Source organism: Larimichthys crocea, chromosome XV (genome assembly GCF_000972845.2).
Source record: "Larimichthys crocea isolate SSNF chromosome XV, L_crocea_2.0, whole genome shotgun sequence".
Classification (NCBI taxonomy): Eukaryota; Metazoa; Chordata; class Actinopteri; family Sciaenidae; genus Larimichthys; species Larimichthys crocea.
This window is the reverse complement of record NC_040025.1, coordinates 19,176,556-19,193,057: the sequence shown is the minus strand read 5'-3', so window position 1 is coordinate 19,193,057 and position 16,502 is coordinate 19,176,556. Positions and strand designations below refer to the sequence as shown.

The 16,502-nt window shown below is 40.0% G+C and overlaps 1 protein-coding gene across 2 annotated transcripts; it reads left to right on the top strand.

The window, feature by feature from the left end:
- Window positions 1–14,502: 14,502 nt before the first annotated feature.
- Window positions 14,503–16,026, top strand: wfdc2 (WAP four-disulfide core domain 2). Of its 2 annotated transcripts, XM_010731441.3 has the most exons (4): window positions 14,503–14,649; window positions 14,823–14,966; window positions 15,138–15,275; window positions 15,361–16,026. In XM_010731441.3, the coding sequence occupies exons 1-4, from the start codon at window positions 14,547–14,549 to the stop codon at window positions 15,492–15,494; spliced, it is 519 nt and encodes a 172-aa protein (XP_010729743.2). In that variant the 5' UTR covers window positions 14,503–14,546; the 3' UTR covers window positions 15,495–16,026. The 2 variants fall into 2 exon arrangements, with proteins under 2 accessions (XP_010729743.2, XP_010729744.2); XM_010731442.3 differs by lacking the exon at window positions 14,823–14,966 and having other exon boundaries at window positions 14,505–14,649.
- The last annotated feature ends 476 nt before the right edge of the window (window positions 16,027–16,502 follow it).

Genomic DNA, 16,502 nt, shown 5'->3' with positions numbered 1-16,502 from the left:
GTAAAGTAAACTCAAGAAAACTTAACAACTTTGTGGCAATACCTCGGGTGTAAATCACAATTTCTCTTTGTGAATATGATTATAAACAAGCTGGTACCTTCTGTAAAACTGTCTCATCGAACATGAAAAAAACACAGAGGCTCAGTTTCATTGATCAGCTATAGCATTAAATGTTATTACTCGTCAGGCTTTTTGGATCAAAGGCAATTATTCATAATTCACCTTTCCAAAATCCTGTGGAGTCGCTCTGTACTACAAAAGCAACATAGAACACGGAATACAATTTAATGGATTACCATTTTTTCTTGTGCCTTATGACACAATGACACAATTACCTTGAAGCTTATTTTCGAGGCGGGAAAAAGGGGATTGGGTGACAGAAAAATAAGGCGGATAATATGCTCTCTTGTATTTAACTTTGACAAACTTACAGGCTCAAGGCGTAACCGTTTCCTAGTCCTTTCTGTCATGCTTGAGAGAGAGGGAAGGGCCCTGAATACTGTAGCTACAGGTCATTGTTGCCGTACAGATGAACTAAGTGACAATAATTGAGTTAAGAGGGGAAACAAATGATGTCATGAGTGCATGAAGTGGAAAGAGTCGACTGATTTATTTTCCAAAACAATACATGCCAGAGCAAATCAGTTTTATTGGGAGGTGCTGCTGGGGTGAGGGGAGTGGGGGTGGGGTGAGGTGGCGTTGTTCAAACTGTAGCTTTGGTTCACTGGGCTTCACCACGGTGCCATGGAAAGTGACTGCGTACACCAGAGATGAACCGCTCCGCAATAAGTCACTTTTATCTGTGATTAGTGGCAAAACAGAGAGAAAGGTCAGGAAGTTAGTTATCAAGGAAGTATTTCAATGTTTGAACCACAATAAGGCAGCGATATGATAATGCTGAATAAAAAGTGCTTCTGCAAAGCTCTTTTCTGGATGCCTTGACATGTAAGCAGCATTTTAACGTAACATATAACAATTCACAATATTCTCTAAGATGATTAAAATGCTTTGTGCATAACATCTGCAAAGGCACAGCGTCTGGAGAAGTATAAAGTGGTAATATTCAAGTACACTACATTAGATTTGATAAGCAAACCTTTTATGCAACAAATAGAGGTCATATGATATGTAACACCACGACATGAGGCAAAACGAAAGACCGAAAGAAACTTACGAAACCAAAAACAGCGTAGGTGTGTGTGAAACAACAGAAACACGAGCCGTTTACTTACCACATTTCACCTCGATTTGTCATTTAGCCTCAACGGCCACAGTGAAGAAACATATTACTTTTAAAGTACTTCAAAGAGTATTAACTGTTGATCTGAACATCTCCTTGATTTTCTATTAACTGCAGAAAATAAAACACGTCCTCTCCACAAGTCTCTGATTTTGGATGCATTCTTGAGCTACTTTTATGAATAAATAAATCCAATAATCAATGTACCAAGCTGATATTTTCTAAAGTCAGAATCACTTTATAGATGAAAAGCATGTTGTGTTGACTGATATATTGAATTATAAGTACATTCTGCACACAGCTGATAAGGACTAATTCACTAATCACCAATTCTGTAACAAGATATTTAGCTTCAGAATGAAATGTGAAATGTTAATCATGGTATAATTCGACACAGTGGTCAGTGTGTTGAAGATCTGTGTTTGAAATAACATTAACATGGTGCTTCTCATGTCCCTTAACATACAGCACAGGTTGACAGTGTCACAGTATCAACTCAAAGAAGAGCGCTAATGATGTAAAGTAAGCCTGAAGGACACGTTGAATTGTTGACATTCAGCTGTAGGGAACTCATTCCATTCCACTGTGTGGAAAAAAAACAGAGCAATGATTAAAGCGACAAAGGTTTTGTCTGCTCTTGTCCTTTATCTGACTGACGACTTCACAGAAGAGAGACTAATTGCACAGAGGATGAAAGTAGCCACAATTATTTTCCTATAATGGCACTGATGCATCCATTTCAAAGGGAGTTTGCAACTTCAGATTAAGTTTACTTAATTAACTCCGAGTCTAGGGTCTTTGTTCCTGCATGTTTACACTCTATCTATCTATCTATCTATCTATCTATCTATCTATCTATCTATCTATTACAAAATAAAAAAATTAAAATTTTTAAAGCGATGCAAAGTTTCAAAGGTCAAAGGCTTCATATCAGTCACCATTTCCTCACCACTGTGGAGATTGTTTACTCCTCTGAAGTCAGTTTAAACTTGATCCAATCACATCTGTTGAACATTCGAGCTGGAAAAAAAAAGAAAAGAAAAAAAAAAGCGATTGTCCCAGTTTTAGCATAGTTGACAGTCACAGGCATGCTGAGGTGGTAACTTCAGTCTGTGAAAAGTTTCCCTGTCTGTAGGTGTGTGGTAAAGCCGGGGCTCTTGTTGTACTGAGGCAGAATATGACTCATAATCCCAGATGACTCATGTGGTACATTGAAGTCACACTGAGGTTCTCAATATACCCTGATTTTCATGCTGATACAGGATGGATACAGTGTTGGCAATGATGGAGCTTCCTCTTTCTGTTCCACTTTTTGGAAGGGGAGGGGAGGTGGAAGTTCTTAAAGTATGCTCCGAGATTGGGCTTATCTCTAAAAAAAACTTGATATGAATTACTACGTGAGAGAAACTAGAGAGTCTGTTAAATATGCACTTAACTGCAACAAGAAATACACCCGGTGAAACTAGCTTTAAGGGATATGGTAGCTTTAGATATCACAGCAAATGATGTGCTGTGAACACAGTCCTTGCCTCGGGCCAACACGGTGACTAATGCATTTAGCTGTGATTAAACAGCCTATATATTTAATGTGAAAACTGGTCGTGTTTAACAAGAAAGAAAAGGGAGAGCATCAAACTTGTGTTGGCCGAGAAATGTGGTTATATAATATTATTTTAGCAAATTCCAGCCAAAAAAAAAATCTTTAAAGTTTATTTAATAACCATTGAAATAGAGATTTTTCTTGTGTTTCAGCACAGGGCAGTGCATTGTGGGCAAAGGATGATGCACTAATTCACTGTTTACTTGTTATTGTGGGCTAAGCCCTTTCCATTGTTCCTCACAATCCAATCGTACAGTAGAACAAAAGGATGCCTACTAAAAGAGGTTTAAGCTCAGGAAAATGTGTGGCCAGAAGGAAACGTACTATTAATATGTTCTCAGTCACACACACACTCACTCACACACACACACACACACCTATACACCGCAATTTAAATAAATATAACTGCATACTGTGTATCTTTGCACTTTTCAAATACCACTGGGAAAATGCAGTTTCTGGGTCATACCATGGAACCTCAGAGAAATGCATTTAATACATGTGATTTTCCAATACTGCATGGACTCATGCATACAATACTGTTTATGATTATGATATGAAAATAAAATGAAAACAGTCTTGGATGTCCTCTCACTCATGAAACAGCCCTGCATGTGATCTTTAGTCCAAATTTACTGGATTATTTAAACATTTGATCACATCTCACAGTTTAGTAATTCCTGTAATTGTGCATCCTGCTGCAAAACATCCAGTTACACAGTCTGAGGATCCCTTTAATATGCAGTATAAATATGCATTCTGTTTAAGGTGATGTTCCAGTGCCTCATTCAAATAAGAAATATCTGTGTGGAAAGCTGGTTAGTGTCATATTCCCATGTGGATGAACCGAAACGACATCAGATCTCAGTGTTGACACTGGACTCATTTATTGATGTTTGCTGGCAACACGTACAGGACAGACGCAGACAATGTTAACGCCATACTTGAAGGAGCTCATTCCCTCTGTATTTTCAGGTCAGTGGCTTTCATCAGATGTAATGGGGAGGAGGAGGCGGAGGGGGGGTTGGGGGCGTTAAATTATGAATGAAGAACCACTCTGTGGACGTTGAGGATGATGCAGATTATTCATCCCTGCTTCCTTCGAAGCCACTTCTCAGCAGAGGGATTTCACACCAGAGGGATGAAGACTGTATTACTCCTCAGAGTAAAATAAGTAGATTACAGGCCGCAGCCAACGACTGGTATCACCATCTGGATTATAGTCTGGATCAGGGCTTCCAAAACTTTTTAATGTCAAAGACTTACACATCAATATACATCATATGATAAGATTTTATCTGAAACAGCTTCTGCTCAGAGTTGTTTTGCTGTAGGTATTGATGTGTCTCACTGACACTTTATCTCTCATTTAAATGTAACCTTTATTTCACCTGCAGAGCTTTTGGGATCAGGATGTTTTTTTGGAAGTTTTTTTTGGACAAAATTACAAAGTTGCAACACATATGACAAAGGGATCAAAAAACCGAAGATGAGATACTGTTTAGTTGTAGAAAATCTCAGAAAGTGAAAAGATAAAATGAAGCTTTTTTGGCGGGGAAATGAAATTTTTGTGGCAAAAATCAGATTTTTAGTCCTCGTTTACCCTGAGCAAAAGAATTTGCAATAACGATGTTATCAGGATATCTAAAGAAAGACTGCATTTTTTCAATTAGAGAACTTCATTTCTTTCTTCGTGTCTTGTCTCCGTTTTTTTGGCAAATGAATCACACTCAACTGTAACACTGGCACAACCAGTGTTTAGGTGTGGTACTGCCATCTTCTATCTTGGAGTGTGAACAACAAGGCGTAACGGAAAGAAACGGAAATTATTCAAAAGGCGTTGTCAATATTGGTATGTTGTGACACCCCTAGTTCAGATGGTAGAGTATATCACTGTATGTCACTGATTTAAAAAAAAAATCGTTTATTTTAACCCTTAAAACAGCCAGTGCAGTAATAAAAAAGTGAAGAAAACCATCAAATCAAAGAACAAATTCAAGGTATTTCTGAGAGATGGTAACATGGACCGTAGCTTGGAAAATACCTAAAGGTGATGATAATGTGTGGGTGGAGGAGCAAAAACAGCATAAAATGGCGATGACGGAGATGATGAACACCATGAACTTCACCCTCACTTCCTCTGTTGACTACAAGCGAGCTATTTAGCAGCAGAATAAATGTTTTTAATTTACTTTTAAAACACGGCCATGCCTGGCACTTTGTGGGCCCCCCGGGCTAAACATGAGCGACGTGGCAGGGGAAGAATGACTGCTGCTGATCATGCAGTATGCCGTCTGCTGATGACTTTATCGGAACAGATCAAGTTATGGATGATTAATTTAGACACTGAATCAATGTGTGCCGTTGGCTTCATCAGGGCCTCGCTGACCTCACAGGCTTTCATTAGGTGGTGTATAGTGACATATGTAAAAGGTTTCCCTGCTCTTGAAATGGTTGATTACTTTAAAGAAAAAAAATGTCACTTTCAACATAACACAAAAAAAACAGTCTTTTACTTTATTTCACACGTTTTATTTACCTTACTTCAGCCTATCAGATCACAGTGAATCAATAAATAAGCTAGTAAGTCAATCTTTGCACTCAACTTTTGCCAGATATCTCACCTGCGCCCCAATTCCTATCTCAAACATGTCAGCGAGCAGCCACCTGAGCAAGACCTGGATAATAAACACAGATATGGTAGATGTTCAGTCCTGAAAGCTCGATCCTGTACTGTTTCCTCCCTGCTGTCTGATGGAGGTGCAGGGAGGAGAAAAGGAGGGAGGGGCGAGGAGAGGAGAAATGAGGTTGAGCTCTGATGAGGATGAATAGTGAAGAGAGGAAGAGGAAAAAAGAGGAGGAGGAGGAGGGTGGGGTAAAGAGAAAAAAAGGGGGGGTTGGGGAGGAGAAGGGGGGAGGGGGGGAGAGAAAGGAGAGATGGGGAGGGAGAGAAAGGGTGCTGAGAGGGGTCTAACTCTGGCATAAAAGTAAATTCAAATGCATTATTCATGGCTCTCTGTGTCAAAATATCATTTACGTGTGCTGTGTTGACTCATGGCTCGTAAAATGAGAAGGACATGAAAAGAAAGAAAGGATGGAGGAAATAAACAACTCAGGAGGCTTTCTCTATTCTTGGCCCGAAAAAAAAAAAAAGGAACCCTGGTGCGCTCTCCCTCAACTTATTAGGCATCAATTATTTATTGTACTCTTTGTTTACTATTCTTTATCTGTGTAATAAGCACCTTGTCAGAGAAAGTCTCAAATCCATCTTCGAAGTTTGCAGGTTTGAAAGCGACTGAAGGAGACTAGTGTATTCCACAATCATAATGCAGATGTATCCTAAAGGAGAAAAAAAAGACTCCCTTCTTGTTACTGACCTTAAAACCTAACACACCACACGTATGTGAGGGTGACAGTTTTCAAATCAACCCCAATCCTCTTGTCAATAAACCTCTGTCTTCAGTTGCCTGCTTAAAATCTGGGCCAAGATATCCAGCTGTTTCTGGGATTTTTGTTTTTTGGCCATTTTAATTTTTTGGATTTTGTATAATGAGTACTGCCACTACTGTACCATCAGCAAGCCTCTCTCTCTCTCTCTCTCTCTCTCTCTCTCTCTCTCTCTCTGTGTTCAGAATCATTGGCTTCATACTGTAGGTGCACTGACACCACAGCAGCCCCTACAGGTGGAGGGCAGTACTGCCACCCCCCTTCAGCTTCAATCGTGCTTAATTACAGTAGTAGTAGTTTCCAAACTGGGAGACCGCCAGTGGGCCCCCTGAAAGCCAAGTCTTGAGGGATCGTGAGATGATTAACAGGGTAAAACATTTATATTGCACAAACCTTTATTAATTTTTTTTTTCAGGGGTTTCGCTAATCATTGCTTTTTCTTGTGAATTATTAGATCATTTTACCTCTTGGACCTCTTGGACCTAAACCTGGAAAACACACTTTTGTGGATCTGCATATAACACACATTTTCATTTTCTGTGGTGTAACAAACAGGCATTATTTGAGGGGTTACAAAGTAGAAAAGGTTGGCAAAATATCTGTTTTCTGAGCTTCGAAAATAGTTTCACATTTCTATGAATGGTGTAAGTGAGGTTTAAGATGATATTAAGAAATTTGATCATAGTTGGTCTTTTCTGCAATTATTTAATGCAAATAAACAGCTGATATGCATGCAAATGTACAAGAAACAACAGTTTTAATTCGAAGTAAGCTTTAATTTAAGGAGACGTTATGTTGGTTACAAATAGATGGTTCTTCTTGTATTTTCGGCTGCCTTCTTCTTGTTCTTCTTCTGTATTAGTATGCATGCATGTGACTGTGAGCGTGTGTGTGTGTATACATATACATATATATCTGTGTGTGTGTACCCAGTAAGGGTGGGGGCACATATGACCTGCTCCACTTTTATTTTGATTTATAAGGCTGGTGGAGAGCATCATCACAGAATCGCTTCATCTTCTCTCCTTTATTACACCACATTTGTTTTCATTTTACTCCCAAGGCCTGGCTGAATACATTACAGATTTCCCATGGGGCTGCGGGGGCCAGCTACTCCGCCACGGGAGACAATGGGATGACGGGGAGGGATTTCTGAGCACGCTTCATCATTAGAGGCATTAGCATTATTTTGACTTCAAAACATCATCACAGGATTATCATTATTCTCGGTATTAGCGGGATAAGTAGGCACATTTGTGAGGGCATTGGTCAAACGCACTTGGTTGTAATAACAAAAGTAATAATTGGTGAAACCAGCAAAAGATGATTAGAGACATTAAAAGTGTCAGAGGGGCCTTTTCTAAAGAGCTACGTTTTTATTTTATTTTATTTTTTTATGTTTTTTACATTTTTAAATCCACTGTTTCTAATCAGGAAATAACATTTGTGACTGTGTCTTACATCCAAACTTTCCTTTCCAGCAGCAGAAAAGAAAAGTCCTCTGCCCTCTTTACTGATGCAGCTTCTCTCTTAGATCCCATTTTTGGTGATTTAGATGAGACAACTCCCCCACCCCCATCCTCTCATCCTCTCCATAGGCCCTAGCAGTCATTTGAGGCATTTTTTGATGCCTGAGGGTAAAGTGGGGCACAAAATCTGATTCAGTTCTAGGGAGATAACTAAGGGTAGAACATTACGGTGGAAATAATATGGCAATTGGGTTTAGCATACAGAGGTCAATGGCAGGTTAATGCGCAATGTAAAACATGATTGACTATTGGAGCCCATGGGGGAGGGGGCTTGAGGTCAAGGGGTGGCATTGAGACTTGTTTTGGGTCAGTCTGGAAACAATATGAGCACGAGGTGGAGAATTATTCCCATTTATCATGTTTGTCATGTGACTTTGGCCTGAAAGATCTCTGGACTATACCACAATTGCTTCCAAAGCACTGTATCCGCATCCAAAAGGCTCTGAAATATATGTGTAGCCATTTTCTCATAGCCTCAAAAGAATGATTTGCTTTAATAAATTGCTGTTAGATCATTACAGTGTCACAAAAAAAGGTGGACAGTGAATTTTATAAAGCCACTCATGCTAAAAAACTGCAGTCAACTATTAATATTTGCTGACACGTCTTGATTTTACTTCATGTCAGCCATATTTCCCCTTTCCTTGGTTCCATTATGCAAGCATATCAGTTTGCTATTGTTCATCTCCATCTTCCATCTACAAGCCCGTCTTTTGGCGACAATAGAAGAGGCACAAGAAGGCCATAAAAATAAGGCAGATTGTCCTATTTTAACTCTTACTCTTAGACTCAACATTTCCCACAACTCTAGTCATCATCGTGCCTGCTCTAACTTTCACTTACAGTCATACTGAACCTTTTTTCCCATCTCATTCACATGTTCAACATTCATAGCCAGCAGTGAAACTGATAGCATCTACATCATTTCAAGGACATACAATAACACCCACTAGCCCAGCCTTGTTACATGAATACATAGAGGAAAGGTTTCCAGCAACATTATTCCATGATTGAATTCCCAAGGACAAGAAGAAAAAAGGAAAAAATGGAAAATGGGGAGATGGAAAGGGAGGGGAGGGAGCAGGAAAAAGGTGCTTCTAAGGTTTGGTGTGGTGAGAACATTATATATATATATATATATAAAAGACAAAAATATTAAAATACTATAACCTTGTTTATGTGTACATGTCTTCTGAGCGTACATGTACAGTATATGCAAACTCAGGAGCAAGTGTCAGATACAGTAGATAGCGTGTGAAAGTAACAGATATTAGATCTTAAAAAGCTCCCAGCTAAGATCCCATTGGCTACTGAGCTTGCCATAAGCAATGCAGTTGGACATGTAAATTGCATGGCCTTTCCACTCCTGGGGGTAAAATTACTCCTCACTGCTCACTGCACCCTGAATAATAACCCTCTGGATTCTCCCTGTCTGAGAGTTTGGGGGATAGCTGTCAATCAAATCAAAGCCAGACAGAATACATTTACATAGTTACACTACATTGCAACATCTGGGAGACACTGAAAAGATATATTTTAGAAGAAAAGAAAGATCAGATTTTGGCCCAAGAAATATATGATAGTGTCAGATTTGGTCATTTTGGCTTAAAGATATATACAAGCACAATAATACTGAACCATGTCTATTGTAAGGAAGTGATTTCTGGTCGGTTGTAATCATATTTCATCACAGAACTTATTGGACTTCAGTAATAATGGTCAGATTGGTGGAAGATTAAACAACAGGCCAAGGCTTCCAAGATCTTCAAGTGTAGACCCCCACCCAGAGGTTATGAACAGTACTGCACCTGGAGCAGCGCACTATTGTACTCATACCGACCTATAAAAGAAAGACAGTATGGATGAATCTCATAGTCACACAGCTGGGCTCCTATAGGATTATAGTAGTATTGAGTTCAACAAACCATAAAATAACTTTTGTTGGGTTTTTTTTTTTCTTCATTGTTGTTTTTATTGAGAAATCTGCAGGTTTGGAGTGTATCTCAAGGGATGTACTTCAGAAAATCTTGTGGTATGTCTACTTTACTTAAATAATTCCATTTTGTTCTCTTTTATACTTATACTACAGTACATGTCAGAGGGAAATAATATACATGTTACTCCACTATATTAACTTAACATCTATGCTTACTTTATAGATTATATCACATAAAAAACATGTCACCTGTTTACGAAATATGATGCAAGTTTAGAGGTTTATAGTAGTTTACATTAGCTGGCTTTTGACCTGCTACAACATTAAAGTCCTGCTTACATATCAGTACCATCCATCCATCCATCCATCCATCCATCCATCCATCCATCCATCCATCCATCCATCCATCCATCCATCCTCAATAACCGCTTATCCCTATCAGGGTCTCGAGGGCCTGGAGCCAATCACAGCTGGCATAGGGCCTGAGATGGGGTACACCCCTGGACAAGTCACCAGTTCATCACAGGGGCATGTTAATGCATCAGTATTAATAATATGATAATATGTCACAATTTATCACCGAAATTCTGCTGCAAACACATACACATAATGTAATGGAGTATTTTTTAAATTTGTGGTATTACTACCTTTACTTAAGTAACAGATCTGAATGCAGTGGAAGTGAATGTTTTGTGGTGCTCACAGCACTGAACGATTACATTTAATAACTCAGAGGTAGTTTTCCTGTTACTCAGAAAAATCCACAGACATCTTTGTGAACAGTTTTCATTGGGCCTACTTTTTACTGAAGAAACATGAAAACTCTCTGGGTGACCCTTTCATGAATCTGTTGCTTTACCCAGTACTGGCTAGTACACCATGACACAGCAGCACAGTAGATTGGGTGCATTGGCACCACCTTATCAGGATCAGGGAGAATGAATCAGATAGAGAGCCCAGTCTCACGGCAAAAGGGAGCTCAGCCATACTCATCTGAAATCAAATACCTACTGACTCACGGAGAGACAAAATGTAATTGGTCAGACTATCTCATTAATTTGCTACTATCATGGCTTATGGACGCGGTGTTCTTTTGGACAAAAATCAGATTTCATCTGCAGAAGACAGAAGAAGAAGAAAAAGTGGAGACAAATGGAAACAAGCAAATGAGATGTAAACTACCTTTCTGTCGCTGTTCAGTATGAGAGCAGGGACGACTGATGAATGTGAAGAGGTGCAATCTAAAAGGCTGGTACATGTATGGATAATGTAAACCTCAGCTTTTCTGAAAGAAAGAAACTATTCACTTACAGATGCTGGTACAACAAAGACTCGCCAGGTTACAGGGAGGGTCTCTCAGAGTCCCACAGGGTGTTAAACTAAAAGCAAAAAACAACAGAGTAAGAAGAAGACAGTGTATGAAACCCAAGAACAATAACGCCTAACAGCTGATTCATAAGGAAGTAATAAAATATGAAACTTTCTGCTTCCATCTGAGGGGAAGAGTGAAAAGAAAATATCTGGATAAGCAGAGTAAAAATAAACACACATTTACACATTTAAAGCTGTCACCTTTCTCTCTCTGGCACATGTGACTTGTTAAAAAACACACTGCGTATAAACATACTATGGGTTTGGAAACCTCTGTGTTGTCTTATTAAGACACTGTGAGAATATTTGTGAGAACCTAACTAAACCACCTTTTATTTAACAGTTTAAATGTAACTCCTGATTATGTCTATAGATGGCAATAGAGGGTCAGACTGAGAATGCTCCATGCTGTGGAGGACTGTTTGAAAAGAAAACATACACATATAACTGCTCTGTAAGATACATCACAGTCATTGGGGATGATTGATTGTGACATGTTGTAAACTAAAAGCCACAAATCAATATTTCACATTAAAAGAACAACTAAAGCAGACATATGAAACATATGAAATGCTGTTAAAGGAAATGTTTGTGTTCAGGTCACTCACCTTATTTGTGTCTTCTCTTCAGGGTGCTCAGGCCAAAAGAGTCCCCAGACTATCTGAGCACCAATTCAAAGGTTCCAGGAGATACCATGTGCTAATTAGTGTAAGGGTAGTGTAATTTAATCTGTTCATTTAGTTTTCATTTTATTTTGTAATGTGTAAAATAAAAAAATAAAAAGTAAAAATCATGCAGACTAATTGACATTAGAGTAAAATACTGTATTATATATAAGATTTCAAGGTATTTTGTTGTGTTGACAATGTGTCAGCTGACAATATAAGGCTGCCATGCAGTAAGACCAGCTGCTGTCAGGACCACATTTTACCTATAGACTGCAATGTTATTATGGAAAAATGTTTGTATTGTTAACATGTCATAATTAGTGTAACATGCAGAAATACGCAAATAATCAATAACAGCTACAGCAGTTTGACATGAATTTATTCATGTCATTCTTCTGCTACAACTTGCTCAAGAATACAATCATTGTAATTATATTATGTTACAATTTAGGTGTGATTTTTTTTGTTACAAAATTATTCTTGAAGATGTTTTTTTAGGTTTCTAGTTTTGTTTCAAGAAAAAAAGATCACTTTTTTGGCAACAAAGACGACTTTCAAAAATACAAACTACGACACTGCTCAAAAAAAATTAAAGGAACACTTTGAAAACACATCAGATCTCAACAGGAAAAGAAATCACGCTGGATATCTTTTCTGATATGGACTGGGTAATGTGTTAAGAACGAAAGGATGCCACATCATTAATGGAAAAGAAAACTATCAACCTACAGAGGGCTGAATTCAAAGACATCCCCAAAATCAAAGCAAAAAAAATGATGTGGCAGGGTAGTCCATTTTGCCAAAATGTCTTTGTATCAACTCATAATGGTAATCAGTAGTTCGTATGGCCTCCACGTGCTTGTATGCATGCCTGACAACGTCGGGGCAGGCTCTTAATGAGACAACGGATGGTGTCCTGGGGGATCTCCTCCCAGATCTGGACCAGGGCATCACTGGGCTCCTGGATAGTCTGAGGTGCAATCTGGCAGCATCGGATGGACCAAGACATAACGACCAAAGGGTGTTCTATTGGATTTAGGTCAGTCGAGCATAGGGGCCAGTCAATGGTATCAATTCCTTCATCCTCCAGGAACTACCTGCATACTCTCGCCACATGAGGCTGGGCATTGTCGTGCACCAGGAGGAACCCACTGTTATGGAATTTTCTATCTTTAGGTTACACATGGTCACATGTGTGCCTTGAGGTCCTCGGCAGTATTAATTGTTTGTCTTTGACTAGGTGCCACCATATCTCAACACTGTGGTGGCCGGGGTCGAAGAGACCTATTGCTGCCTTCCTAGTCATAATAGATAGCTTGTTGTTGACGTTCCAATCTGCGTAAACAGACATATGTGTCTCCAGACTAGAATATGTTGACAATAACACCTCCAAGGGTAAAGACATTCTCTTTGACTAATTCTGGGCATATAGTATTTGGTGTGTGATCTTTGGGTTTAAAGTTTATCCACCAGCACGAGTTCGTCAGAACGTGAGACCGACTCAAGCACCAAAGACATACTTTGAGAGTGTCTCTAATTCTCCTTGATCAAGCGTCAATAAATAATACAGCATAAGACATCAGAGGCTCCTGAACACTTTCTTCCCTCCTGACCTCACCATGACCTCTGACTTCAGCAATTTCTCCACAACAATAGGACCCACTGCACCAGCGTAGGGTCTGACAATGGGTCGTTGTGTAACCTGTAGAGGTCTGTGCGTCCTTCCAGGGATATGCCTCCCAAATCCATCACTGACCCATCACCAAACCGGTCATGCTGAATGATGATGGAGGCAGCAAAACGTTCTCCATGGCGTCTCCAGACCTGTTCACGTCTATCACATGTGCTCAGGTTGAACCTGCTCTCATCTGTGAAATCACAGAGCGCCAGTGGAGGACCTGCCAATTGTGGTGTTCTGTGGCAAATGCCAGTCGAGCTCCATGGTGCCGGGCAGTAAGCACAGGGTCCAGTACAGGACGTCGGGCCCTCAGGCCACCCTCATGAAGTCTGTTTCTGATTGTTTTGTGAGAGACATTTACACCAGTGGCCTCCTGTAGGTCTTTTGTAGGGCTCTGGCAGTACTCATCCTGTTCCTCCTCACACAAAGGAGCAGATACTGGTCCTGCTGGTGGGTTAAGGACCTTCTACGGCCCTGTCCAGGTCTCCTAGATTAACTGACCATCTCCTGGAATCTCCTCCATGCTCTTGAGACTGTGCTGGGAGACACAGCAAACCATCTGGCAATGGCCCATATTGATGTCCCATCCTGGAGGAGTTGGACTACCTGTGTCGGGTGCAGGTACTGCACCATGCTACCCATAGTGATACTGACTCTAGCCAAATGCAAAACTGATGAGAAATTGGTCAGAAAAGATGAGCAGGGAAAACATGTCAGTGGCCTCCACCTGTAAAACCATTCCTGTTTTGGGGGTCGTCTCATTGTTGCCCCTCTAGTGTACCTGTTGTTAATTTCATTAACAACAAAACAGATGAAAATGATTAACAACCCCCCCTTCCTTTAATTTTTTTGAGCAGTGTACATAAACATCATGTGATTAAAGATAATCATTAGGTCCTAAGAAACTCTTTTAGACTGACTGGGAAGGTGTCTGCTGTCACATATAAAGTGCAGACATGGGGAATGTAACTCTACAGGCACAAGGACCCAGCATCCTGTCTGGGTTGCTCAGCCTGCAGGTTGTGTACTGGGATATTTGTCCAAACAGGAGTACATTCTTGTGTGCAAGAGGTTAACATGGAGAAACACTGGTCTGCTGTTTGTGCACTGATTTTAACACTCGGTGCATTTGTGCACTTTAACATAGTTTTTGCTGCTGAAGCTGATGGCATTTTACAAGGTATGTTTGTTTTGACTCAGATATGTGTTTAATGTGTCTGGAAAAGAAGAAGAAGAAAAAAAAAGGCTGCATGTTTGTCTGTTTAATTCCAGAATTGTTTGGCAACCAGCTTCTTTAATGTAATCCCACAGCTGATCTTTCTCCTTTTCTGCTTCACCACCTCTTTCTCTCAGTGATTCTTCCAAAACCAGGACACTGCCCACGTCTCCTTAATGTTGTCCCATCACATAAGGGCTGTGTGTGTGATGAAGACTGTCCCGCAGACCACAAATGCTGTGTCTTTGACTGTGGAGCTGTCTGTGTCCCTCCTGCTTTCAGTACGAGTCACTTTTTCTCTAGTGGGCAGCTGTTAAATCTTTGGTTAAATCTTCTCAGAGACTGAACTGATGTGGATGGACAGTCTACAGGGCAACAGAAAGTCCCCTCCAATCAAATTCAAATTTCACTTTAACCTTCTTTGTATATATTAATTTCTCTTGTCCCTTCAGCCAAGCCAGGAGTGTGTCCTCGCAGGCGCTGGGGCGCAGGGCTGTGTGCAGAGTTTTGCTCTAATGACAGTGACTGCCCCAATGAGGAGAAGTGCTGCCACAATGGATGTGGACATGAGTGCATTGCACCATACACAGGTTAGATATACTATAACAAAAATACTCACTCCAGTAGTGTTTGTGTGTGAGTGTTTTGTAACCGTTTTTGTCTTTGGTGTGTCAGTGAAGCCGGGCCGCTGTGCTCTGCCCCAGGGAACACCCATGTGTGCTGAGTACTGCTATCATGACGGTCAGTGTCCAGGAGAGCAGAAGTGCTGCAAGACAACCTGCGGCCACGCCTGCAGTGAGCCCTGCTGATTGGACGGTCAGCGACTCAGCTACATCTGTGCACTTGTTTGGTTTCAGCTACACGGGATGAGAAATGTTCTATCATGTTCACTTTTTCTACTTTTAAACTACATAGTAGCACACTTTGGTGCAACATTTTTGAGCATTGGTTTGCACAAAGTCTAATTAAGTCATTTTATGTGCCTGTACTTTAAGTACATACAAAAATCAGTTTTTACATTTTTTTTTTTTTTTTACCAATACTTTTTCTGATTATGCTTTCCAAGCTACACTTGGAAAAGCAATAACTGTAGAATAGCCAGCTGTTGTGTTACTATGACACATGCTGGAAAATATTTGGTAAGGTGCCATTCATAGTATTCTTAAGAAGACAGTGTGCAGTGTGTTTGCATTTCAACTTGACGAGTTTACAACTAAGTATTTCTGTACGAGTAGTAAAACTGTATATTCTGAATGGATTCAAATAATGTACTGTACTTATATATCTGTTGCTTTTAAGTGACATTTCTTTGTATTTTAAGCATTAAACATGTTTGGAGAACCTCAAAACGTTTTATGCGTTCATCACCTTGCTGGTTATGGGTCTCTGGTTTCACGGTGCCTTTTATGGGCTTTTTAGGCAAGAGCTAGGCTGAAAAAAACAAATGATGAAATATGCCAAGAATGAAAAGTACTTACTGGCAGAAAAGGAGAGCATTTAAAGAGGCGGCCAAAAAACGTCTGCTGCCCCAAGAATTCGACATTATTGCACCACAGCCTCGCATATCTTAAAATGCAGCTCAAATTGGATTTATATGAACAGCCAAATTTCATTTTGGACTTTAAAAAAGTGTGACTAAAATGTGTACTTGTCTATATAATCGCAAACATATGTCAGTGAGAGTTGTGACAAGCCAACTTATCACTGAAATACAGACTCTGGAGCACTGAGCCAGCAGAGCTCTGTTCTCTGGCTCTGTAGGTCTACTTGCTTGGAGAGATAATATAGTTTGCAGCTGAGCAGATATGAACATCACA

Excerpts from the sequence above, each read along its gene's own strand:
- wfdc2 (XM_010731441.3), top strand. The coding sequence starts at position 14,547 with ATGGAGAAACACTGGTCTGCTGTTTGTGCACTGATTTTAACACTCGGT. Across the intron at positions 14,650-14,822 it reads AGCTGATGGCATTTTACAAG|TGATTCTTCCAAAACCAGGA; the intron begins GTATGTTTGTTT and ends TCTTTCTCTCAG. Across the intron at positions 15,276-15,360 it reads GTGCATTGCACCATACACAG|TGAAGCCGGGCCGCTGTGCT; the intron begins GTTAGATATACT and ends TTGGTGTGTCAG.